This window comes from Enhydra lutris, unplaced genomic scaffold, assembly GCF_002288905.1.
Source record: "Enhydra lutris kenyoni isolate GAN:26980312 unplaced genomic scaffold, ASM228890v2 scaffoldscaffold14, whole genome shotgun sequence".
In the NCBI taxonomy this organism is placed as follows: Eukaryota; Metazoa; Chordata; class Mammalia; order Carnivora; family Mustelidae; genus Enhydra; species Enhydra lutris.
The window spans coordinates 31,525,569-31,552,320 of NW_019154098.1; the positions used below are offsets into that span (position 1 = coordinate 31,525,569).

Below are 26,752 nucleotides of genomic sequence, written 5' to 3' on the forward strand. Positions count from 1 at the left end.
GACCTGAGCCGAAGGCAGAGGCTTAACCCACTGAGCCACCCAGGCGCCCCTAAACAATTTTAACTCTTAGTTCATAATTGACTCAGTAATTTTTTTTTAAAGATTTTATTTATTTATTTGACAGACAGAGATCACAAGTAGGCAGAGAGGCAGGCAGAGAGAGAGAGAGAGGAGGAAGCAGGCTCCCTGCGGAGCAGAGAGCCCGATGCGGGGCTTGATCCCAGGACCCTGGGATCATGACCTGAGCCAAAGGCAGAGGCTTTAACCCACTGAGCCACCCAGGCGCCCCTTGACTCAGTAATATATATTGAATGTCTGTTTTGTATATAATATATGGAGTTTACAAAGATGACAAATGTGAATACATCCTGATTAGGACTGACAATATGGTAAGGAAGGAAAAGCACATATATAAATAATAGTACATATATAAATAATAATGGGCAAATTGAGATGTGCAACAAGAGAAGCAATTTATCTGTGCAATGACAAGTTAGAGGAGAAAGAAGAGAGGAGGCTTCCTGTGTAATATTTGGGATTGTCTTGAAGGATGGTTCATTTTGGACTTGTGAAGATAGGGAGAAAGGGACCAAATCAGTAAAGCTCTGTTCATTTAAAGAAAAAGATGCACTTGGGCAATCCTGAACTAGAGAGAGCAAAATGTTTGTGTCAAAGATGTTATTCTGAAAAAAATATAGAAAATATTATTTAGCTAAAGATAATTTTACTATATTAGCAAAGTCCAATATAGGATTCAAGTCTCCTCTAAGATAAATTTATATTCTTTTCTTTATCTCAAGTCTTCCAGTCTTAGTAGTTTCCTCTAGAGCTCTGCATACTAACAAACAGGACATTTTAAACATAAAGAATTTTAGCTTCAAATACTAGTACAATAAAAGGACTAAAAATCTATCTCAAATTCTTAGTATCCAAGTAAGTTCATTGCGTGCCTTTTTACTTGGCATTCCCAGAACATTCAAATGACTGATGGAAACCCTTTTCTTTCTTATCTGTTTTTTTTTTTTTATGTTAGGTAACCTCAAAATGTAATTGTGCTGTGGATTTCATAACCCTTTAATTGAAAATATCCTCTTCATCTGTCTCCAAGAGTCCATGTTCTCCACAGTCTCCAAAGCTAGTCTCTTCCACTAAAATTTTTGAGCAGTTTAGCATCTCCTGAATTTTTCTCTTACCCTCTTTCCAACAATACTAATTATTTGTATATTTCCCAATGATACCTTTATAGCACCAAACAAATGCTTAATTTTGCTGAAAGTCTAGAACACTCTTTTGTCTACATGTGGTTTGGCAAGAGAAAATTATCTTTATTTTCAGCAGAAGGTGCCACCTGTATGATTTAAACTCATTTCGAAAAGACATGTTCTGCTAGCCCTCTTTGCTGATGGTGCCCAGCTCTTTTGAAAAGGAAGGGAGGGCGGTTAGAGCAGAGTCAACCCTGGAGCAGCAGCAACCAAGAGACAGCCGTGTGGGGAAACTCTGTCAGATTGAGTCATTGCTACTAGGCTTTGAAAGAAAACCATGGGGGTCATTTTGTATTTTCTTCAAGTGATTGTGAGAAAGACAAACTAGTTCCATATGGTGGCAGGGAGAGAGCTCAGAGCCAGAATGGAAATCTGCTGTATGAGATCTCCTCAGCTTGTCAGTCTGAAAGACCTTAAAGTTCAGATATCTGAGAGTCTTTCTACTGTTTAAAAGAGCCAAGGCCAAACTTCAATTTGTCATACATACAACTCCCACTGCCTTGGGTAATGAAAGAGACTCTTGCTTCCCTAAATACGGTAAAGATGTAAAACCGGTGAGAAGTATGGCAGTCTCTTAAGTAGACAAATTTAGAAACCAGACTCACGACCCTGGACTGCCTATTTTAAAGAAGTTATAGAATCACTTGTGATGATTCATAGGGTATCAGCATTTTGAAGTCTGTTCTTTCATAAAAGAACTCACAATTGTCCTACATTTATTAAGAAATATGATTTGGCCTTTCTGGTTATATAAATTTTTGTAATTGAAAAAAAGAATATATTTTCTTTGAGGATGATTAGGGAATCTTGACCAATTTCAACATGCACTTATCTGTTTCATTTTTCCTAAAGATGCTAACTGAAAAGATCATAATGGCTGACATTCTTTATAGACAATGACCAAATTGTGCAAGAAGATGTGGGATTTTTGTCCTCATTAATTAGGAAAAATGGGTTTAAAAGGATGAATACCATGATTTTACTTTGTGGCTGCCTTTTTGATCACATCTTCTTTGGAGTTTTTGTCTTATTTGGAGGTTTTGTTTGTTTGGTTGGGTTTTTTTTAAATCTTCCATATTTCTGTCCGTAAGCCAAATACTTTACTCTGGAATAACGTTTGGTTTTTATCTCCCAACACATCATCCTTCACGCAAGCTGCATCTATATGAGATGAACATAAGAAAGAGATATCCAGGATTCCCATGGTGTTATTTTGGGGCAGTATTTTCTCTGATGACTCACACTTCAAGTTTCCTTTCTCCATATTCAGATGCAAGGCCAACTTTTGCCCTTCTGTATATCAACTTTTCTTTTTTAAAGTGAAGTTTCATTAACAGAATAGAGGAAGTCATAGATAATTAAAGTAAAGACATTAGAAATTAGAATCACTATTTAAAAGAAACACCTAAATATTCCACTTGAGCCTCAATTCAAATAAATTTTCTTATCTAATTAGAAAAAATACTTGGCATTCGTGAATGGCCAGCTCTTAGTTTGCCTTTATCAAGTAACCTGCTAGAATTGTTGGCTTTTGGTCAATAATTGCTACTCTGCACTAGCTAAATAATTCCTAAGAAAGAATGAGCCCTTTGACTATTCAGATGACCTATCTTCGACTACATAGTTGCTCCCAAAATCTTTGTGGGATTCCACAGAAGCATAGTTGTCCTCATTTGTAAATTTCTTAAAATAGTGTGAGAAAAATTATTTTTTATGAAACACCATCTCTATTCCCCCTATCTCAATTTCATAGAAAATGCCTATCCATGGGTACCTCTTCCCTAGAAGAGCATGAGCAGCTCCCCTATGACATGCTAAGGATATAGACTCAGGGGAAATGAATACTCTGTATATAAATTACAAGTTCTACTCAGTCTTGTACAGTGAAAGTCCTCTAAATATTGGTCTTTTCTACTTTTGTTTCTTTTTCATTGAGATATAATTAACATATAACATTATGTTAGCTTCAGGTGTACAACACAATGGCTTAATATATGTATATATTGCACAATGGACCTTCCAGGAATGGGGACAGCACATGCAGATATACAGAGAAGTGAGAGAGTGTTGTTTTAAGGGAACAAGTAATTGATAAGCCTGGACTATTACATACATAGACAGGAAATAAGCAATGAGAATTGCGGGTGGTTGGGTGATGTGGGAAAAAGTAGAGGAGGGCAAGATCTTCAAAGTCCTTGTAAATTACAGTAAGGAATCTGGACTTTATCTCTCATGTGTTGGGAGAACAACTGAGGGGTTTTAACCGTAGTAGAGGAACAATGAGATACAGGTTTTTGAATGAGCCACTTTGGAGCATGGATTTTAGGTCCAAAGGGAAGGAGCAAGACTTAAGGCAGTGAGACCAGTTGTCAGGCTTCTGTAATAACTCAGAGAAGAGCTGCCAGAACCAGAAGACTGAGCTTCTAATGTTGATTAAAAGGATCTGGAAAAATGTCTCTTCTTACTTACAAACTATAACATAGAGCAATAATGAAGATCATAGAGGTAAAGGTCAGGAAAAGATGTTGTTGATGTTTATTCTACACCTCTTTCTACATGCTTGCATACATACCTAGAGATATATGAAAGCACCCTTAAACTTGTAACAATTGATGATATAGTCATACAGTAGCTTCCAAATGATGTTGGAGAAGAATAAGAAGTGGCATGGAGAAATGGTCATACAATTACATATGGAAAGCGTGGTATAAAGAAATCTGTTGAGTATGATCTCATTTTCATTTGTATTTATACATGAAGACAAATTGTTTTGAAAGATGAGAAACTCATGTAAGTTATTACTTCTAAAGAGATAGAGGAGACAGACCTGTGGGCAACTTCCTGTGCATTGTTCAAAAATTTTATAGAAATATGATCAGACATTATACTTAAATATATATATATATATATTACATATATATATATATATATATATATATACATACTTAAAAATAACTAATATTAGATAATATTTTCAATTTGGAGTGGGGAAAAAACAAGGACAAGACTAAGTGCATATACACCATAATGTCAAAAGTAGTTGTATTCAGAGATGAGATTTGGGTTGCTTTTTATTTTCTTCCTTATGCTTTTCTCTACTTTCTAAAGTTGTATTTAGATATTCCAATTGCCATGGTAACACAAAGAAACCATTGTAAACTATAAGGCTTAAGCGATAACCCTCTTGTGAAAGGATAAAAGTATGAAATATATCCACCACATAGTAGTCACTCACTTAATATCAACTGAACATTTGTGCTGAAAATGAAGCTGTAGAAAACAATGTGTTCTGGAATCTCTCTCCTCATCAGTGAGCTTAAAGCTGCTATAGAGATAATGGTTTGACTTACCTATTGAAAAAAAAAAATAAGGAAAGTCATCACAAATCATAGAGAAGCCAAGAATCAGAGTTGGAATAAGCATCACTCATCCAAGAGCCCCTGTGGGCTAAACTCAGCCAGTCCCATAGGAGTGGAGATTTCAAGCCTGCAGACTCACAGCTATTTAATTTTGGAATTGTTCATCTTCTTCCCCCACCTGAATCTGTGTTCACCAAACAAGCAACTTTTCAATTACAATTTGGCTTTCTGTGTGAAACTCTCTCTAAGAAGACCTGATCTTGGCCCCCACAGTGTCTCAGTTTTGACTGTAAATAGAGAACTGACAAAAAGCCTCCTTAGCTTTGCAAGTGTGTGTCTATCTCTGAAAGGCTGAGAAAGTGGTCAAACCTGGAAGGTTGTAAATTCACCCAGGTAACTTGTCCCAGGTTCCCATTGGTGACCTCCCATCTTTCTTTTCCCTGATGAAACCCACCCACATGTGGGCTGCCTGTAACCTGAAATGTAAATCCACACAAAAATTCTACAATTTTCTATCACCAGTGACTTTTAGCCTGCCTCTCAGAGTCTTAAAATACAAGCTTATATATGATAATTTAGCTTTAGAGGTTTCCTTCAACTTACTGTTAACCACAGGTTCTATTAGTCATTGAAAAACAACAAAACCTGAGTAGGACTTAATTGTATATTTTGCTCTGACTCAAAAATCTCTGCAGATTATCTGTAAAATGTTTTGGCAGAGTATACAATAGTACTGTTATTTGCTTAAACTAATACCAACTTCACAAAATAATAGGGAGAGCTTTACATATACTTAGGTGCAAACACAAATCAAATATATATGTGAAAAAATAAAATCCAAATATTAATTGACCTGTATTATTTATGTTTAATAATAATGTAAAATTTGTTCAGAGCTGGCCCAGGTCCTGGTAGTGTCTCCCTCATACAAAGATATTAACTATTTTGTGGATGGATAAGATTCATAAATAAGACTTGGGCACAGAAGTGGTAATATACATGGATATGAAAGGAATATTGCTGGATGATTTTGATGAATGAGAACAGATGAAGCATGTTAGGTGGAATTAAAAAGAAGGGTAGAGTCTCAACCAGAGAAGGCTTTGAATATCGAAGTGACACTTCTGACAACCTTAGTTTAGTTATCCTGACCCCTGAGGAGCCACTGAAGGACCTGAGCAAGTTTGCATTTGTTCGAAGTATCCAGATGGATGTGGAAGCCGAGTATAGGATCAATAAGTGACCAGACATCAGGGAACTACTGTAGGCATTGATCATGATCTGTCCACTAGTTTTTAAATTCTAGACCAGAATTCTTCAATATGCAAAGAGTAGTATGAGATACTAATTGAGCATATAAATTCCTAGGCCTAGTGCAAAGGCCTTTTCCACAAATAACCAGATTATTTTCTCTATGTGCAACTGTTGGAGAGCCTGTGATCTAGGTTAATGTAAATTTTATATAAGAAATGTTTCTAGAGAGTAAGGTAAGTTCTTTGAAGAATGCCATAGTTGAGATTAAACAGTTGGCATTTTGAATGTAATTTTAGGGATAAACTAGAATGTAAGCCCCTTATGGGCATGGCTCTTTGATATATCTTAAGTACTTAGAACAATTTCTGTTGTATAATATATGCTCAACAAACATTTGTTCAGAGAATGTATACTGATTAAGAACTTGGATTTTAAAGTCAAACAGCCAAATTCCAGCTTATTTATCTCCTCCAAATTTTAGCATACTAAATTGGTATATTGATGCCTAGATGACAAATTTAATATAAAATTAAATTAAATAATAACTAGAAAGAACTTAGCAGAGTGTTTGGCGCAGAGCAAGTCCTCAATCAATGAGAATTATTATTACTATTGCTATTAAGAGTAATGTTTATGACATCATCACTATTCAATATTAACATAATTATATGCTGTAATGACACCCTACAATGTATTGTATTTTCTCTTTGGAGATTAATACCTGTGGTAATAAAATAAACCCATTTTCCTTTTGTGGATCATGCACTATCAGAGAACCATATGAGTTTGTATATGCATTATGAAACAAACACCAAGCACACGAGCCATAGAGAATTTTACTAGGATTTAGAGTCCTTTCTTGCCTTCTCTTTCTTTCCTTCTTTCTTTCCTCCTTCCTTCCTTCCTTCCTTCCTCTCTCTCTCTCTCTCTTTCTTTCTCAGGTCTTATAGTAGTTAGAAGGGTTGAGTACAAAGAAGGGAGAAAATTATGAAAAAAGCAGAAATTCAACAAACTGGTCTTCTGGGTTCTGTTATTCTGTTGAATGGCTTATCTTTTCCTTTTTATTTTTTATTTTTGTAAACTTCAGGTTGTATTTAAAGGGTCACACTGGGACCGCAGGAAAACAGAGCAGCCTGATCTTACACGGTGCTGATTTCAGCACTAAAGATGCAGATAATGACAACTGTATGTGCAAATGTGCCCTCATGCTAACAGGAGGTAAGTCCTATGGGGCCGTTCTCTAAGTTATGTTTCATTGGTTTAGGCTTGAAGTTTCTTATCTTTGAGAAAGGACTGTGATCTTCTGGTCAGGAAACTTAAGAGCAAGACCCTAGAGATCCTTTTGTTCTGCCCACTAATCTACCATGTGCTCTTGTGCAAGACATTGCTAGCATATTTATAAGTTTGCCTTCTCCCCCAGTGTCTACAGAAGGGCCATGCCAGGCTTGGTTCTGAATACATTCTTTAGCTTCTTAAAGTGCCAGTTATTCTGCCTTCTAAAGAATCATAATGATACCCATAGTGGAATGAACAACAATTTGGAAATTCAGCATGTGGGGTTGGGGGGATGGGTAATCCTCCTTACAAAGTGTTTTGCAACTGTGTAGTAGAATTCATTGGCCACTCTGTTGAAATGAAATAAGAAGAACAAAGAGGTATATAGTTAGATCTAAAGTCATAAAATTCAGACCAGCTACACTAGGGCTTTGCGTTATATGGTATTGACTTCCGCAAGACATTTGAGGTACTATAAGAAATATCATTAAATAATATTTTATCACTGAGTAAGAAAGTTAATCCTTTTTGAACTTTTTATTATCTTTCCAGCCTTCTGATTGTGTCAAAGAGAAATTCTCAGTTTGGTGCTAGTATATCTGTAATATTCTTTAGCACTTACTCAATAACCACTCAATAACCTTCATAGCAAAGAAGGAGCAAATCATTTGGCCTCAGGCTCAGGGCCTTGGTTAGACAATGGAACCTATCCAGAATTAAATAAAGTGATTTTGTTTTAATCTTATTGGGTTGTATATCTACCTTTTATTATAGTAAGCAGTACTGGTTTCTTCCTTAAAGGAGTTATTTAATCTTTGTGTTTTTAAACTATTCACAATATTTGGTGTATAACTCATTATTGATTTGAAGAAAAATATTAATTAAATATTAATAAAAGTTATAAGTGGATAATAGAGAAAATCTGTGAAGTTGATACATGACTAATTGGGGTTTGAGAAACACTAAGCTAAAACCCAATGGCAAGCAGTGTAGCTCAAGTATGTTATAAGCTCTGGCAAGGAAGGAGTTGGCACCAAACAAAATTGTAAAGGAAACTTTCTTTCCAGTGTTTCTGCTCTCACAGTTTCAGAACTCTTTCCCTCTCTTAATGGAATAGCAGTCACTTCCACCATCAGCTGTTTTGATTCTCCTTCTGTATTAATCTACAACAGAGCATATTTTAATGGCAGTAAGGAAAAAAAAAACTCTCAAAATTGAGTATTTTCTTCCTAAAATGTGATATTACTACCATTATTATTATTATGTGTTTTTATATGTTATTGCGTAGATTGTACTATCTCGCTTGAGCTGGAAACCAGCTCTGTGAGATGAGCAGGGAGAGAAACTCTAATCTCCATTTTGTACATAAGGAAAATAAAAGCAAATTAATGCTCACCATTTTGTATTTAACATCTAGCACAATAGATGCAACACATAGGAACTCAATTAAAAATACAGTGCATTAAAAAAATACAGTGCATTAATGAATGAATAAGCAACTTGTAACCCTTGAAATCACTTTCAGATTTTGTAGCCAATGAAATGTATCATTAGGTTGATATTTTCTCATCAGTTAACAGAGCATGGAAGAATATGGAGAGGTGATTTTGAAGAAATCTTTCCACCTGCATCCCATCCACATGTCCTCTATTACTACCACCACCAAATCACATCCCATTGACCACCATGCTTATATCAGTATCTTTTCAACATGAGACCAGCTCTGGTATTATCAAAGCCAATCTGTTGTGATTCATCCTCTATCATATACTTATCCCTATACTTTAAAATGGTATTTTGACATCACATTTAACCTCATCAAATAGGTAAAAGTCCTCTATATGAAATTTTATGATCCTCTCCCCCCAACACAGTTGTTACAAATTTAGAATGTTTTCCAAAAATCATACCCAAAGGTTAGGTTTTAAACATTTTTTCCTGAAAGAAAAGTTTTCTTCTCATTGCCTCCCTGATCCCATAAATGGAATTGTCAGCAAGTTTACACAGAGACAAAAGGACTTTGAGTATCTAGTTTCCTGCTCGTTTTAATATTGAAATATGCTTCAATTTATCCACATCTATTTCTACAGATAGTTTTTCTTACCCAATAAATGCAATGCATGAAGTAAAATCTTTCAAATGTTGCCTTAGAAGAGCATTCCAATATGTTCCTATTTCTGTCATAATAATGAAAATATAGAGCAAAAAAGCAAAAAGGAGAATGCAACTCTTGGTTATTGATGAGAAACCTTCATTGCTCAGATTTATGATTTTATTTCTGCTTCAAATGATTGAACTTTGTCATGTTCTTTCATCCATAATCATTCTTGGACCTGCTTCTTACTCACCAATAAACACATATGTTGGGGAGAGAAAATTTCCACTTATTGCTTGGACTGGAATAGTCTAAGTCAATGTGTTTTTGTAATAAACGCCATTACCCTATCAAATATCCTTTTGAAAGAATCCAGGCCTTGCAAATGTGTTCTCTCTGCAAAGCTAAAATGTGGAATTTAGAGAGCTAAGAACTGGAGAACGTAAGGATGAATGTCAGTGACAATCCAGGTAACTTGAGTATTGCCTGGAACTCATCTCCTACTTAGCTACTCCCCACCACCAATACTCATTCTGTCATATTTCCCCTTAGAACCGTTTTCTTCATCTAATGGTTTTCCTTTCTTTTTTTTTGAATTTGTATTGAACTCGCCGCTATTTAAAATAGTTTCTTTTAAGCAGTAAGATTTTATACTCTTTGAAACTAATAATTCATAGTTTTCTGTCATCATCAATGAAAGCTTTGTTTTATCTTGTTTGTTTATATATATTTTCCTTTGTTTCTTCTGGGAGAAATTAAGGGTAAAGTAAGATTGATTGCCCGCTAACTGTCCTAAATAGTTTTACGCAAGTACATGGAGGGAATTTGGTTGGAGAATGTGGTATCGTTGCCACCCTTATCTGTCAAAGACTGAACAACAGGAGATGAGCTTAATTGAAAGCAGAAGGTATTTCAACTGGGCATAAGGTCAAAATAATATTTTGATCTTTCTTTCTTATTTCCTAATACCCTAACTTCTTAACTTCTTTCTATCAGTATAACATGTTTTTAATAAGTAACTGTTAAGGATCAACTGTTAGAGAAATAAGCAAGACAGAATAGACCATGTATCTATTGAAGGAGACCCTCCACAAAAGAATAAACAACAAATAACACGATTTCATATCATAACCAGTTTCAGAGACAAAATACAACACGTGATGGAGCTATTGGAGGATGGGAAAGTGACTTCAGAAGGAGTCTCCAGGAATCAAGTGCTTCTAGGGAGGGTTGTGCATTTCTGGTTGTGGACATCTTCAAGAAGAGAATATAAAGCTATTTTATCTAAAAGAGCTTACTTAAGCTTGTTCCTGCAGTTGTGGGTCTAGATAAGAATGTCTCTCACATTTTCTTCTGGTTCTGTGACTCTGTTTTCTATGCACTTACTGTGGCTAAAGTAGTAATATTATTTTTCAGTGCATGGGTTGTAATTCATAGTACATTGTAGAGTGGAGAGGAGGTGTGGGGGCTGAGAAAGCCGTTTGCATCAATAGAAATAGATACATGTTTTATACTTCCTGTCCCAGAAGTATATGTACTTATTCCTACCTTACCAGAAAGCCAGGAAGTTTTCCATCCAATTTAAATATTGAATAATTTTCATGTTTTGTTACATATTTCTTCTGAGACCAAAGCGTATATTTCAAGGTCAAATTGCCACATACATCTTTTATGCAACCACCCTTTAATTAATCGTTAAATAGGGTGATTTGTCAGCACAGATTTATAAGCCAGAAATGTCTTTGCTCTATGATGTCATTGACCTTAGGAAAATTTGTAAGTTTTCTCCTTAGGTTTCCTTTATATGAAGAATATTATGAAAAATCTGTATACTTCAGTAGTGAGAGGGACAAACTTAAGAAATGATTATAGGAAATATTTTTAATCCTCTAACACAGTTCCCACTGTGCCCTCCTGAGCCCAAGGAAAGGAATCAGTTTCTTTTAAACATAAAAGTTTTATCTGCTATTTAACATTAAGAAAATGAAAATGCAATCTCATTCAGTGCATGTTTTTGTTAATATGGATTTATTGTCTATAAAAACAAATATGCATAAAACCTGTGACTCCAAAATACTGATAATGAATAACTTTTAGATCTTCACATTCAAAGCAACTACATTCAAAGAAAACATGGTCTTTGGTACTAAATTAACATTCTTCAAATAACTATTTATAAAAGTCTATTAGAAACTACAATTACTAAATGTTGCTGACAAAACAAAACAAAACACGGTATTATTTTACATTCCTTTCCTTACCTTACTTTTCTTTCAACACAATTTCCACATTTAGTGTGTAATATAAAAGCTATGTAAAAATGTGACCTAACCTTCTGCAAAAAGAATCTGTTGTGGTAGAAACTCCGATCCCTTTTCCCACGCATAAACTATGTCAGCCGACAGACAAGACTTTGCTAAAGCTAACAAAGGATATTTCTCAGTTCAGCCCTAAAAGACAGGATAAAGCCATACACATAAATTTCTTAGTACACCCTACAACTCACCAGATGCTAACAGCAGAGAATTGATAAATGCTTGCAGAAGAGGGTTGATATGGCCTGCTATAGAATCTTGAAGAAGACAAAAAGAAAGAAAGAAAGAAAGAAAGAAAGAAAGTAATTAGCAGCTTCTCCACTAGTGAATGATGCTGAGTGACAGGATCTTTGGGAAAATATGATCATCTTAGAGTATTTAAATAATCCAGGAAGGGCATATTAAGCATTGTCAGGTAACTCATATTCCCCAGGTTTTAAGGCAAGAAATGTTGAGGGAAAAGATCCATATGGATAATTTAAGATTGACCACAGAAATAGACATTGCATTACTTTATTTCAAAACAGTTTATTTTAGTACATAATCCATAAGCCTATTCCTCAAAAATGTATGTTGCAGGGACTTTGTGCTCTCTACTACTATATCCTATGGTGCCTGGCACATAGCACGTGCTCAATAAATACTGGTTGCATGAATGAATATTTTATCACAGACCTTGAAAGGGCATTGCAGAATCACAAAAGATACTAGTGAGAATACATAAAAATAAATCAATTTGAGTATGAATGTGACTGTTCGTGAACTTAGATTGAAATTACGTAATTGTATTGGGGCTCCTGGGTGGCTCACTTGGTTAAGCAGCTGTTTTCAGCTCAGGCCATGATCCCAGAGTCCTGGGATCGAGTCCCGCATCGAGCTCCCTGCTCTGCAGGGAGCCTGCTTCTCCCTCTCCCTCTGCCTGCCATTCTGCCTACTTGAGCTCTCTCTCAAATAAATAAAATCTTTTAAAAAATTAAAAAAAAAGAAAATACATCAGTGTATATACAATATATACCCCTATATATACAAAATATATATGTATACTTATATATACAAATATGTACACACACATGAAACAATATGGTGAATATGAGGATTGGGACTAAGTTTTAAGAATAACTAAACCCCAGAATTGGAAAAATTTGAGCTTTAGGTTCCTGACTTCCAAATAAATATGAACACACTAAGTACAAAGTTTAGGATTGATTATGTTTTAATATAATTATATTTTAATATATTACTATAATGTGTTTTCTGAAGTACATTTTCACTTATTGGAAAAAGAGGAAAGAATATCAGAAAATGTCTTTCAAAAGGTAAATTTGGAAAAAAAAAAAAAAAAAGTGAACCAGAACTTACAGGCATGTAACACAAGGCTGCCCCCAAAGGTTAATAATTGACAATGGCTGAGAAATAATCAAACACTTAATTGTGGGGCATTTTCCTCTAATAATATTATAGCAAATATTTATTGCAGTCATATGAATAGGCATTTTTGCTTTATCCTAAATGGTTTATATTTAATAACTTACATGATACTTCTAAAGACCCTTTGAACTCAGCACCACAATAATGTTTTTGGCAAGAACCAAGATACAGAAAACTTAGATAATTTGCCAAAGATCACAAAATTAGTATCAGGTAAGATTTGAACACAACCTCCAGAGAAGCCCTTGCTTTATCCACTCCTTCTGCCTCTGTCATGATGAATGGCATTCAAAGACAACAGTGAGCTCTGTTTTACTGTTTGCAGCAGACGTTCGCAAGGATTTCTTCGCTTAAACGTTCAAAGTGAAATGCAGTGCAAGGGAGGGAAGAGACAGTAAAAGAATAAATACCTAAAGGTTTTCAGTGAAGTCAAGATTCCTGGCCAGGATCAACAACTTTTTCATCTTTGGAACAAAGAGAAGAGAAAGGAAAAAAAAAAGTCAAGTCCTTGGCCTGAAGGGGATATAGTATGAGATGACAGAGGGAGTGCAGACCTCTCAGAGAGGTCTCTTGCCTCCCGCATCCACGCAAGATCCTTGCAGCTGGTCCTTGAGGCTAGTTGTGGATTTGGCCAACTCTGTACACGGGAACTGGGGAGGTAATTTTTCGTAATGATCCCACAGATAGCAGTAGCACCAATCAGTTGTGTTCAGCCTCATTCTTTGCAAGAAAAGAGCCAAATCTTATTTTCTGCGCAAGTTGTTTTGCACATTGCTGATTAGAATGCATGCCTTAGAAAATGAAAGAAATCCAGAAAAAGATACATCTTTTCATTTTGCTGTACTTTTTACCTTAGAAAGGAAGTGTTGAAGGACATTTTGTTTAGGATCAGAATTTGAGAGTTAGGTTTCCTGATTTTCAAATAAATTTGAACTTCCTGAGTACAGAGTTTAGAATCAAATTCCTACTCTCTGGACAAAGTTTTATTTATTGGTGATAAAATGTGAGTTTTCTGCTTCGAAGATAAAGGACTGGAATGACTTTTGAAGGCCTGGATAGCCAAGGATAGTTAGTACAAAACTAAATTTTAATGAGTTAAGTGCAAATGAGTTAGAAACATGCATCTCAGATTTCTTATTAAAATATATATGAGGTTACAGGTTATAAAGAAAAATGCTTGGCAACACGCATCTCAGCAGTTGCTGGTCTTCAAACACTTCAGACATTTTGTTAGTTGTCCCGATGGCGGAGGGAAGCTGCTGGTTTCTTCCATCCTTTGCCTGCATCACCGAGCTGGCCATGTCTATTTTTTTTTTTTTTTCAAAGAAAAGTAGAAAGTGGAAATCCCTCTGTTGTTTTACTGCATGTGTCAGAGGAAACAGAGTACCCGCTTGCACACATATAACTATTTTTGCTACCTTGAAGTTCAGAGTATTTTATAAAAACACAACGACTAAAATTGTCATGAGAAATAATCACCCTTTGATTTTGTGTTGTGCCATCTTAATTCATCATCCTTATTATCATCAGGTGTTCTGTGATCGTCCTCAGTGTGCATGGCCCACTGGTCTTAAGACAGTCAAACACATTAAGGTCTTTGATTTCCACATTAAGGTCTTTGATGTCAAAACAAATCATTGAAAACAGTTATTCCAGTCATATTAGGTATTTAAGTGCCATTGTCTTTACAGTGAAAACATGTACAACTGTACTCATTTGTCAAATTTTTGTCATATTTCTCTAATAAACCCTGCCAAGCGAATAAGGAGATACATTTGCACTGATGACCTGGTATTCATTATTAAATCATATGGTGCCCCCACAAGATCGAATCCTTCTTGTTCCCACCCTAAACCTTCCATCCCATTTCTTAGATAACTTACACTAAATACATATTTTGGATTTTACTGGTTTGAATAGTCAGTGTGTCATTTTATTTGATCCATACAACCATGCTGCAAAAATGGCTGATCAGACATCATAAACCACATCATAAGAATGTGGAACCAGGTGCCTGTGTGACCTTGGAAAATTTCTTTACTCTTTGAGCATCAATGTGTTTATTACAGTACCTCCCACATCAACTAAGATTGTTTGGGGGAAGAAATGAGAGAATGCATATAAATACTGTAGCACAGTTCCTGATGCATATTAACTTTTTAATAAATATTAGATATTATTATTATTATTATTACTGTTTAGGATGTCTCGATTATTAATTGGTACAGTCAGCATCAAAGTCTAGGTCTTCTAATTTCTTGTCTGGTGCACTGCAGGCTCTCCATTGCCCACAAGAAAATTTCTAAAAATAAAACAAAAACCTCTGTGTTCTCCCTCCTGTTTATTTTGCTAGCCCTATGTTCTCCAACCCCTTACCCAGTGGCAGTCTAGCCAAGTCAGGCTGCTAATGGACACTTTCTCCTGCTCTCTCAGAGCACATTCTCTGTTCAGCACTTCTTTCTGTTCAGTGAACTCACATCAATCTTCAGGACATAACTCGGGGGTAAGTAAACCTTGTGGACCCACTGACGGGACTTTCTGCCCGTTTCCATAGATTTTGTTCATCTCTGTTTCACAGTCATCTCATTTTGAAACAGTTTATTGTCTCTCTCTCCTACATAAAACTGTGCACTCCTTAAAGCCAAGAATTCTGTTTTATTCCACTCCAACCTCTGTATTTATCTGTTGGTTAATATTTGTTGAATTGATTCTTCATTATTTTTTCCCCTTCCTTTTGCGCAAGACGCTCAGGATGGCTTTGGCAGACCGTAGTTATAGAATGAGGGCTCTAAATAATACTTGGTTAATAGTCAACCTGTGTGCATGGTTCCCTGGTGAAATACTGGTTCTTATTCCTAGAGAATGTCTTGCTTGCATCTGATGATGGTTAAATAGATACACTCTGAAGTTTTCTGTAAACATTGTTCAACTTTGCACTCCTTCAACAAGGCTGCCTGCTTCTTTACCTTCATTTCCTATGAATTTCCCCCTTGTTCATGATGTACCAGCTACATTGATGTTCTTTAAGTTTCTAAGGACGTCAAGCTCTATTTCTTCCTCATGGTATGAGCACTTGCTATACTCTGCTTAAAAGAGTCTTTCCTCATCTTCACACAACTGCCTCCATCTCATCCTTCTGTACTCACTGAATATCAGCTTCTTCTGTGCATGTGAAAAGTCGGGTAGGTCCCCTGTTGCCCTCCGTCAAATCTCCTTGATTCCTTCCTTCCTTCCTTTCTTTCTTTCTTTCTTTCTTTCTTTCTTTCTTTCTTTCTTTCCTTAATCATGATTTGTAAGTATTTTCCTTATTTGCTTACTTTATGTCTATCTCTCACATTTGAAGTAAGTTCCATGAAGGGAGGGCCCAGGCCCGTCTGGTTGAGTATTGTGTAACAATAGTCACAATAATACATATATGAATAATACATATTGAATAGATAAAGAACAAATGCAATAATCATGGATGTTATATATTGGGGTGTCTATCAAATAGAACTTTTTAATAAACTGAACTACTTCAGACAATTGACTCCTTACAGAGAGAAACAGTCAATATCAGTCAATCTGTCAATAAGCCTATAGTCACTCCCAGTCATTTGTTAAGCAAACTCTGTTAGGTGCAGCCCTCAGTACAGGAGATAGACCACGCCATTCATTACATTGTTCTTAGGGTTATGAACCAAAGACTATGTGATTTCATCTTCAGACTTTCTCAGCTTGAGGCTTCTATTTCTCTTGCTAACTCTGACCCAGCCATATGGTCTTCTTTCAGTTTCTCCAAAGTGCCTTTCCCCATGCCACAAATATTATCCCACTTTACTCAATTAGAAAAAATACCCAATATCAATTTATTGGATTCTCTCACGTGCCCCTACTGTTTCTTGTCTCTTTGCTAATCTCATCGAAAATTTCCCAATGAATGTATCTTCAGCCTGTGCCTTTTATTGCCAGACTGTTTTTGGCAGCAGACCTCTGCCTTCCCACAGTCTTCCAGAACTCTTGTGGACTTTCTCTAAACCAAACAAAAACACACACTTTTACCTTGAACACCGAGTGTAACTTGGAGGATCATTCTATGATTTGTAGTAGTTCCTAATAATAAAGTAGCTGCATTTCCTTCAGACCATGCTGGATATTTGAAAGACTATGAAAGGCTCATTAACATGATGGAAGCGTACCTCAAGAAGGTCAGAGAAAAGGAAGAAAAAGTTAAAATACTGGAGCGCTCAAATTGGATTTTCATTTTATCCTTTAGAGTCTTTAAGGTGAATAAATTTCCTAATATCAGAATGCTTTTTGTAATATAAATAACACATTTTTTACTAGTTATACTTACAATTTAAAGGAATTAATCTTATGAAAAAAATGTGGAGGGACACCTGGTTGGTTCAGTTGGTTAAGCTTCTGCCTTCAGCTGAGGTCAATCTTGCGATCGAGCCCCACGTCGGGCTCAGCAGGGAGTCTGCTTTTCCCTCTCCCTCTGCCTCTCCCCTGACTTGTGGGCTTGTGTGCTCTCTCTCTCTCTCTCAAATAAATAATTAAATAAAATCTTCAAAAACATGTGGAATTTTATGGTTCATCCTGCCTTGCCAAACAAGAACCTTCTTATCCCTCCTGTTTTGACTGCATTAACATCTATGTTGTTTGCATACAGTTGGTAAAACAGCATTGGAGACAGTCTTTCCAAATTCATCAAAACATACCTTATTGTTCTCTAATATAAGTTGATAAGTCATTCAGCTTGCTTTGCCTTTAGTATGACTTTATAAACATAACCTTGCTGTATTCATCTTCCAAAACTGAAAAGTGAGAACTAACTTTTCTCCATTTAACTTTTTCTAGTTTCTACAAAACGATGCTCATATTACAGTTAAACATCAGTTGTACAGCTTTCTCTTTTTTCTCTTTTAGCTATTAGTCCCTTAGGTATAACTCTGTAATCAAAGAGAGGTCAACTGTATCCAAATAAAAATATGCCAGAATGTTTCTGGCATGAATCGCTCCCTAAAGATTTCAGTAGTGTTACTTCAGGAGACAGAGAAATAGTAGTATGTTTTATCTAAAAATCTAAGAAACTTAATTCATTTAAAAATAAAGTACTAAGTTATCCTTACAGAGAGCTGTGCAAGCATAAGATCTCCATATTACTCATCAAGTTGTTTTCCTTCTTACTAGGTTTTGAAAGACCTTGAACAGTCACAGGAAAAAAATAATGCTCTGTAGGAACCGATATGGCTACTATTGATGAACACTTCCCATATTGCTATAAAATACAGGGAGAGCACAGTAATTCAAATTGAATTTGAGCATCATAGGCATTGCGCAGTATCCAGTTAATTTCAGAAGCAGCTGTGGACCAGTTCTTGGCAAAATTATGAAGTAAAATGGAAAACATTTCTTTTACCCTACTTAGATGTCAGCTGTCTAAGCTTCTGAACTTCTTCACTAATAATTGTTCTATTCCTAATAGCAGACTGAAGGCAGCCTGCCCAAGGGTATCTGCATTTTACTTGCCCTACATATAAATCTATGTCTGAATTAGATCTTATCCTGAATCCCAGGAGCTTTCCATCATCACAATGGGATATGAGTCCTACCAGAGTGACCCTGAAACTTGCTTTCCATGAGCGCATTCCTATCCGTCCATATATTGCCTAAATTGGATGTGATTTAAGACATTCCCACTACCAAGAAGCTTTTTTTGAATGCCTTTTATTTGCAAATGATCATAGAAAGTATAGAAAGAAACTCCAGAAACTCCATAGAAAGAAACTCCACCTTGGTTAGTGCCATGAATTTCCACATGTTCAATATCACTTTTAATTGTTTCTTCTCCTTCTTTTCTCTCTCATTATTAACTCATTTTTCAGGCTGGTGGTTTGATGCTTGTGGCCCCTCCAATCTAAATGGAATGTTCTACACTGCCGGACAAAACCATGGAAAACTGAATGGTATAAAGTGGCACTACTTCAAAGGGCCCAGTTACTCCTTACGTTCCACAACAATGATGATTCGACCTTTGGACTTTTGAAGGCATCATGTCAAAAGCAGTGATAAAAGCAACAGAGAAATCTGAAGAAGCTACCAAATAAGAAACTGCTCGAAAACTTCTGAAGCAAATGATAGTGTCTCCCTTCCAGCCACAAGTGGCAGTTATGTGAAGTCACCAAGGTTCTTGACTGGATTTGGAGCCTTTTGAGTTCACCAGAGTCTCTCGATGAGGTTAATTGTGTTCACAGGGCTTGACTATGGAGCATGCCGCTCACTGTCATGTTTTAAAAAGGGAAGAAACTGTTCGGTTCACTGTGCTTCAAACTACTACTGGATCTTATTTTAGAACTGTGGTAGCCAGGTGACAAAATGGTTTATGTCATGTAAAAACTGAGAAGAAGGAAGGAGGAGGAGGAAGGGAACAACACAAAAAGAAGAATATACGTGAAGAATACAAACAGGGCTGCCATAATTCTTTGGAAAAGTCTCACACCAGTGCAATGGTGTTATTTCTCTGGAAACCTACTAAAAATCAGTCTATACTGTTGCACAATTTTGATAGAAGTCTAAGAAGAATAAGCATTGCCCTCTAAGTTGGTTAAGTGTTAATGGATTCCAGAAGCCTAACTCTTGAATCATACTTACTCCTTGATTTCAGTTAACCCATTTTCAAATGTAAATTCCTTTTTGCTAAACCATGATAAATTGTAGTACATGGAGAAGAATAGTGTAAGGTAGAAACATCCTCCATTTACGCTTTGATTTTTTTATGCAGTTTTCAGGAAAGAAATGGGCATAATCAAGTATGGACATATGAAATAAGAAATTAACCCCCTATGTGACAGTTTTCACTTACTTTAAAAACTGACTGACTGATATACAAATATATTTATAGCGTGAGTAAAGTTTAAAGAATGTGAAATATACCATCACGCTCTTAAAATAATATACGTGCATTTACTATTTCTTTTGATATTATACATGAAAACAGTATTTTTGAGTATATTAAGTTGGAGTAAAACCAAGGAAGCTGGAACAGTTCATTTTACAATATCATCTTGCGTGTGTACACTTAAGTGTAACTTCTTTACTTTTAAAAATAATGATTTCAGTTCTTCATTCTGTTATTTCTTGCTAATTTAATTTTTGCCAATTAACTGAAACATGCTTTCCAGATTCACCCTGTTCCAGTTTCTATGAGAGATACACTTTGAAGTCTATGAAAAATAAAGGAAGAATTATAAATATCACTGTACATAGCTTGTTTAGTTCCATGGTAAACCTAATAGCTGTTTAATCTGGAGTGCAAATTGTCCTTCATTGATGCAAATAAACTCAAGTTTTCAAAGAAATCTACTAAACTATTTTATGAAATACATTATTTCTTCACATTTTTCTCTCTCAAGCTCTGTTTTCAAAGGAAATTTCTGATTTTTAAAAAACCATTTAGTGGAGAAAATTTTCAAAACTCTGTATTAAATAAACATGAGGAAAATACACAAAAAGAGAAAATTAATCTGTCACCTAAAAAGTTCTGACTGTTAGCTACTATAACTCTCTTAATGAAAATATTCCTATGGGATAATCTATTTTAAGTGAATTTGGGGGCACAGGTTTTGTGGCAAATAGAAGGTGCTACAGTGTTTTCTCAAAAAGTGCTTTCTCCCTCTAAGTGTACAAGGTTACCGTAATGAAGTATTATTATCAAAATGTGAGTTACTATATGAAAGTGGAAATATATATTAGGTGTCCTTTCTTAGAAAAATAAGTTTTTTCAAAGCAACGACATATATTTCCTCCACTTGAGAGAATAAAGCTATTCCATTTTTAAGAAAATATTGTTAAAATTTACCACCACATCTTTGTGTTTATGGATTTGTATACAACCCCATTTTGCCTTACAAGTGATATTTGGTGATATTACGGTCTTTCTATTCTTGGTGACTCCTTCATAGCACTGTTAGGCTCTCCCTCTAAAAACCTTCTCAACTGTTTTCCTTTAAGTGAATGAAAGTGAGTGTTTGTTCTTTTGTGTTCCTACAGATTTTTGTTACCAGTCTTTTGATAAGAAATACTACTTCCCAACTCTTATTACAAAAATAAAATGAAATAATGAAGAAAAAAAAAGAAAGCATGATATTTACTATTTTGTTATCTGGGTTTGAAAAATGAAATATTATTTCCAATTATTTATAATAAAGCAGTATAAAATGTTTTATGACTTCATTATGTGCATTGTGTAATGCCTACATTTGTGTGACTGTTTAAAATATGTATCTTTTACATTTAATTATTTCAGGATAAGATAATTAGGTATTAGGATTTCAACTTTAAATTTTTATCTCAATAAAATTCATGTGGTTTCTATGCCAGTTTCTTCACGTCAGTCACAGCTCTATTTGATTTAAATAAAATTGAAAATAATGTATTTGTGCAACCTCATGTCATTTTAAATAAATGTTTTACAAATTTTAAAATTAGATATCTATAAAAGTATGGGATCATCGGGGGGAAAAATCTACTAAATGAATTAACACCTCAATCTTTGAAAAACTTCCAGTCTGGGATGTGATAAGAAAGCTTAGCTCAGTTAAAATGGTAGATCAAAGCACTGGGTCTAGGTCCCACATCTCCACGGTATCATTATATGTCCCACCAGTTATTAATGCCATATTATCATATGACAATTGACAATAATTTCTGGGCACTCTGAACTGGAATAAGAGGATGTGTTGAATATTTGGGATTGGTATAAAAGGGAAGGAACATAAAGGAAATGCTACCAGCCCCTCAAGCCTGTTATCCTATCAGAGGTTTTATCAGTTCAGTCCTTGTTAAGGAACTGTCTTACTTTTTCCCTTGATTCTGTGCCTATTACCATCACATTGATTTGACAATTTATTAACTTCCACCTACATGATTAGAAACGATATCTTTTCTCCTGTTTCCTGCTTCTATTTACCCATAGTCACACAAACTTATTCTTAAAGCCAGACTTCTGAACACACTTCTTCCCTGCTCAAAACCCTTCAGTGTTTCCTCACTACTGGCTACATCTGAAATAAAGATGTCAGGTCAACCCCATCCTGCATCACCAGATAGCTTCATTCCACCTCCTCTGTATTTCAGTCAAAATGAAGAGGCCCCCGTGGTGGACTAATTACGAATATGACCTCCTAGTCCTTCCTCTCTCGACTCATGCTCTTACCATGTGAGTTCATCACATAGAAAGGTGGTGTCTATTTCCTTGTTTTTCTGAACGGCTGGCTTGAAACCTGCTGTAGACCAGAGAAGGCAGAAGTGCTTGTGTATCACTTGTGTGAGCCTAGATGTGAAGAGACATTCAGCACCGCCCTACCTTGGCCTGGAAAAAAAAAAAAAAAAGGCCAGGGAAGCCTAAGAGAGGATTGGGGATCGCAGGAAGCAAGACTGAGTTTACCAGCTGAGACCACCCTCATCCAACCAACCCCCAGCTAACTCAGCAGATGATCCCCAATACCTAAGTGATCTCAGCTAAGCTCAGCTGAGCCTGGCTCAGATCAGCAGAAATGCCCAGCATCATCATGAGACACAGTCAGAGGTGGTTGTTTTAAGCCACTACATCTTGTTGTGTTTTATTAAACATCATTATTGCAGCAATAGCTAACTGATACAGAATGATACAGCACCACCCCCCATCACACATGAGATTTCTATGAATCCCAAGGTTTCAGAACCACTCCCTAAAATGATGTTCTCTTCTTTCAGATGGGCAGAAGTTCTAGCAGTTCTTTATGTTGTATCCAAATATATAGTGCTTCGTGACACTTTTTCTGGTGTCTTCTCTTAATTGTCACCCCCTCTCCCCTCACAAAGCTCTTAACACATTTTATTTGAGCTTTGTTTTATGAGAAGCTGTCACTTGCTCATTTTTTAAATTTCCCACAGTACCTAGTAGACCCTTGTCCTGTGTTGAGTGGAATTGAATTGCTCTGCAAGATTAAGAAACCCCTTCTGTCTCTACAAAATTCACCCTCCATAGATCTGACCACTATCTTAAGCCATTTATTTTCAGATGAAATTTAGCTCATTTTTGTCCAGAAAAAAAAAATGCCTAAATTTATAATTTTATTCACCTCAGAAATTACTTCATTACCAACTTTGCAGGAACTTATATATTGTGTAGATTGAAGGAGGTCTATATGCTTCTTTTAACTTTACAATGATGCATATATATGAAATGTATTATTGAATAGTTATTACTCATTTATATTACACACTTATTATTTTAACATAAGGTAATAATTTTGAATTTAGACATATGTATTTGAGCTTTGGGATTTAAGGTTCAACTGAGGTCTTTTTTCTAGTTGATTTTGCTCTCTTAATAAGGGTAGTATATTCTAACTCAAGGTCAATATTTTCTCATGAATTCTTCTGATAATTACTTTATTGATTAGTTACCTTATATCAGCCATTCAGTTTAAAATTAAACATAAAAATAAAAGTGAATATAATGAAAGGATCCCTAGAAATACTGACTTAAGTCATTATATCTCTTGTGCTCTTTCAAGAAAGAAACCAATAGACTCATCCCAAATGGCAGATAATTGTTAAGGCTTAATAACTCCTTAATAACTGCCTTTTACCCCAGGAAAAATAACCTCAAACTCTGACTTGTTAACTCTCATTTTGATGAGAAATGTGAAGAATATTTTATTTTATCTTTATTGTGGAGAGGAGAATGACTCCTGATAATCATCTTTTACAGGCAACCTCCTACTTCATCCGCTATTAAGACTAATCTGCCTCCTGCCCACCCATCCACTCTATCTCAGCCTTCATGGGGAGTCGATGTGCATGTTGTGATGCTAGGAACCTGGAAGGTAACACTGTCAGCTTGTTCTGCCACAGAACTGTAACAATCCTAAGTTCCTCTTATGTAAATTAATTTTTTAAGGAAATATACATCTGCTACCTAGATACACTGTAAGGAACCAGGATCAAATAAAAGGGAGGGGGAGTCTGAAAACATTGTAAGTTAGAAATAAATTTAAAAGAAAATATTATAAGCAGGGAATATTATTTTGTGTGCACTTTAATATAATATGTAAACATCAAAATGGTGATGTAAAAGATTAGAGATAAAAATAATTAAAGTTCTAAAGGAACTTAACTATTGCCATTAAGAGAAAAGTACAACCATAATAGCCATAATGAGATGTTGGATTATAGTTACATAAACTCTTCTTTTGGGAAATTATTTTATAACTTTAATTTAGTGGAAGACTGGGAATTATATTTAACAAACATACTGAGCAATTACTACCATTCAGATGAAACATGAGGCAGAAATTTTTTAATTAATAGAATTAAGCTACAAAAAGTCTCCTAAAGGTTGTGCTGTGTATAGCTGTGAATAATAGTGTGTAAGGACAAAAATGAGTAACTACTCAATAATTAATTTTATATATACATTTTTTAAACTAAAAGAAACCTGCAGGCCTCTCTCAATTTACATAATCCACAAAAGATGGCATCTGAGCTTTATTTTAAAAGTTTATTGAGAGTTTACAGAGGGACAAAGGAACCACAAAGGCATAAAGATGTCAGAAAGCACGGAGTTATGGGGAACTCCAAATGGTCCACTATGAATGGACCATAAAGTTTCTTTGAGGGAGGGGTAACAGGAGATGAGGCTGGAGATAGGGCCAGATAACGAAGGACTTTAAGTCCTGTTCTTAAACTTAGGCTTTATTTTCTTGTTAAAGGGAGACAGCAAAGGATTTTACAGACTTTAGGAAGACTATACCTGCTGTAATTAGTAGATGAATTGGAAGAGAGTAAGACTGGAAAAGTTTGGACCAGTGAAGACGCTATTCTATAAGCCTGTTAGGATAAAGATTTGATCTATACAGCGACGACAGTAGGAATGGACTAGAGAGGCTGGATTTTGAGATATCTTAGGAAAAAAAAAAATCCGAACACTTTAATGATTGGATGGAAGGTGAGGAAGAGATGAGGATCATTTCAGATTTTTGTCCTGATTGATTCAATATAAGGGGACACGGATATCCAAAATCGGAAACATGGGCTTAGAAGAGTAGCTAATGAGTTAGCTTCTATATGTTAAATTTGAGGCACTAGTGATTCAAGTTTAGCAGTTGGATATATGAGTCTGAGCTCAAGCAAGACTAAGAGGGAAGATTTTGTAGTATCCAAGCAGAAATGAAAAATTGCTAGATGAGATTATTGCAAGAGAGAATATAGTAAAATAGAAACTGGATGGAACATAAACATTTTAAAAAGCAGGTAAACAAGGAGAATTCAAAAAAAAGATGAGAAATTGTGGTCTGTCAGACAAAAGGAAAACCAAGAGGGAATGACATTATAGATTGCATTAATAATCGAGGATGTTTAACTCCGCACAGAAGGTGGGAGGTACTGTGATTGCAGAGTGTCCACTGGTTTAGCATTCCAGGGTGAATTAGTGATTTTTTATGGGGGGGCCTTAGAGGCATAGGGGTTAGAAGCTAGATGGTAAGAGGGTTCTGAATAAATGGAAGGCCAGAACATGAGGAGAATTAGACTTTAGACCTTTGCAATTTAGAATGACCTCTAGAACAGCATGATATGCTGGAGACTGGTTAGAGATACTGGATCTCGAGTCCCATACCAGACTACTGAATTAGAATCTTCATTTTAATGAGATCTTCAAGTGATTTACAGACCTTAAAGTTTGAGAAGCTTTGGTTTAGAAAATACTTTCAAGGAAATGGATAAAAATGGACGGAGAAAGGGAAGGAACTAGAGGAACAAGGACCAAGATAGGGTTTTTTTTTTTTTTAGGATGAGAGGCGTGTGAATGAATTTTCAGGCTAAGGAAAAAGGTCTGCAGTTGAAAGGAGGAACAATAAAGTCCTTGATGGAACAAGGACTTTGAGATAGCTGAGGACCTGGAGTTAAGAATAGAGGGGGTGAGAGGAAGCTGAGTTTGAATAGGAGGAGAAACATCCCTTCTTCCAAGAGAAGAGACTAGGAGGGAATGAAATGCCATCAGAGGAACAGCCACCTAATGGCCTCTTTTATAGAGGAAGTAGAAGAAAAGGAAGCTTTATGAGAGTATAGGCAGCTCAATTAAATAGCGTTTGAAAATAGCTTGGAAAAACCACTTAAGGTATTGGGAGAACTAACTGTCCAGAGGAGTTACAACTTTACCAAGTGCTATTAAAAATTTAATTGAGGGACACCTGGTTGGCTCAGCCAGTTAAGCGTCTGCCTTCGGTTCAGGTCATGGTTCCAGGGTCCTGGGATGGAGCCCCACATCGTGCTTCTCGCTCAGCAGGGAACTTGCTTCTCCCTCTGCCTGCCACTCCCCCTGCTTATGTGCTCTCTCTAAATCTCTCTCTCTGACAAATAAATAATTTTTTTAAGTTCTAAAAAATAATAAAATAAAAAATAAAAATGTAATTAAGATTGAAAATCATGCATGTAAAGAGATTAATCCACTTTTTTCAGAGATGTCTAGATGTATGAAAATGGTAAAATGAAGAGCAGCACTTATCTTAACAGCTTTACATTGCCACACCAAGGTCACTTCACACCATCTAGGTAGGGCCAAGGTTATCCTACACATTATTTGTGCCTGTGAATGTACATGCCCAGGAAAAATTGTCTTCTCTTTGAAGTCCACCCAAATTCCCCTAAACACAGTTACTCACTCTTCTCTGCTGCCCCCAACACTTTACTTCTACTTGTATTGCATGATTTTTACAGTTTGACTTGTGTTCTAGT

The 26,752-nt window shown here is 35.7% G+C and overlaps 1 protein-coding gene across 2 annotated transcripts in view; it reads left to right on the forward strand.

Annotated features, from left to right (window-relative positions):
- Positions 1–19,067, forward strand: part of LOC111146656 (angiopoietin 1) — a 240,369-nt gene extending 221,302 nt beyond the window's left edge. The window contains exons 8-9 of one of the 2 annotated variants that reach the window (XM_022502300.1): positions 6,963–7,093; positions 18,859–19,067. In XM_022502300.1, coding sequence (XP_022358008.1) covers positions 6,963–7,093; positions 18,859–19,019 — 292 coding nt within the window. In that variant the 3' untranslated portion in view covers positions 19,020–19,067. The remainder of the gene's footprint in view (positions 1–6,962; positions 7,094–18,858) is intronic. The other variant, XM_022502301.1, reaches the window with a different exon arrangement.
- The last annotated feature ends 7,685 nt before the right edge of the window (positions 19,068–26,752 follow it).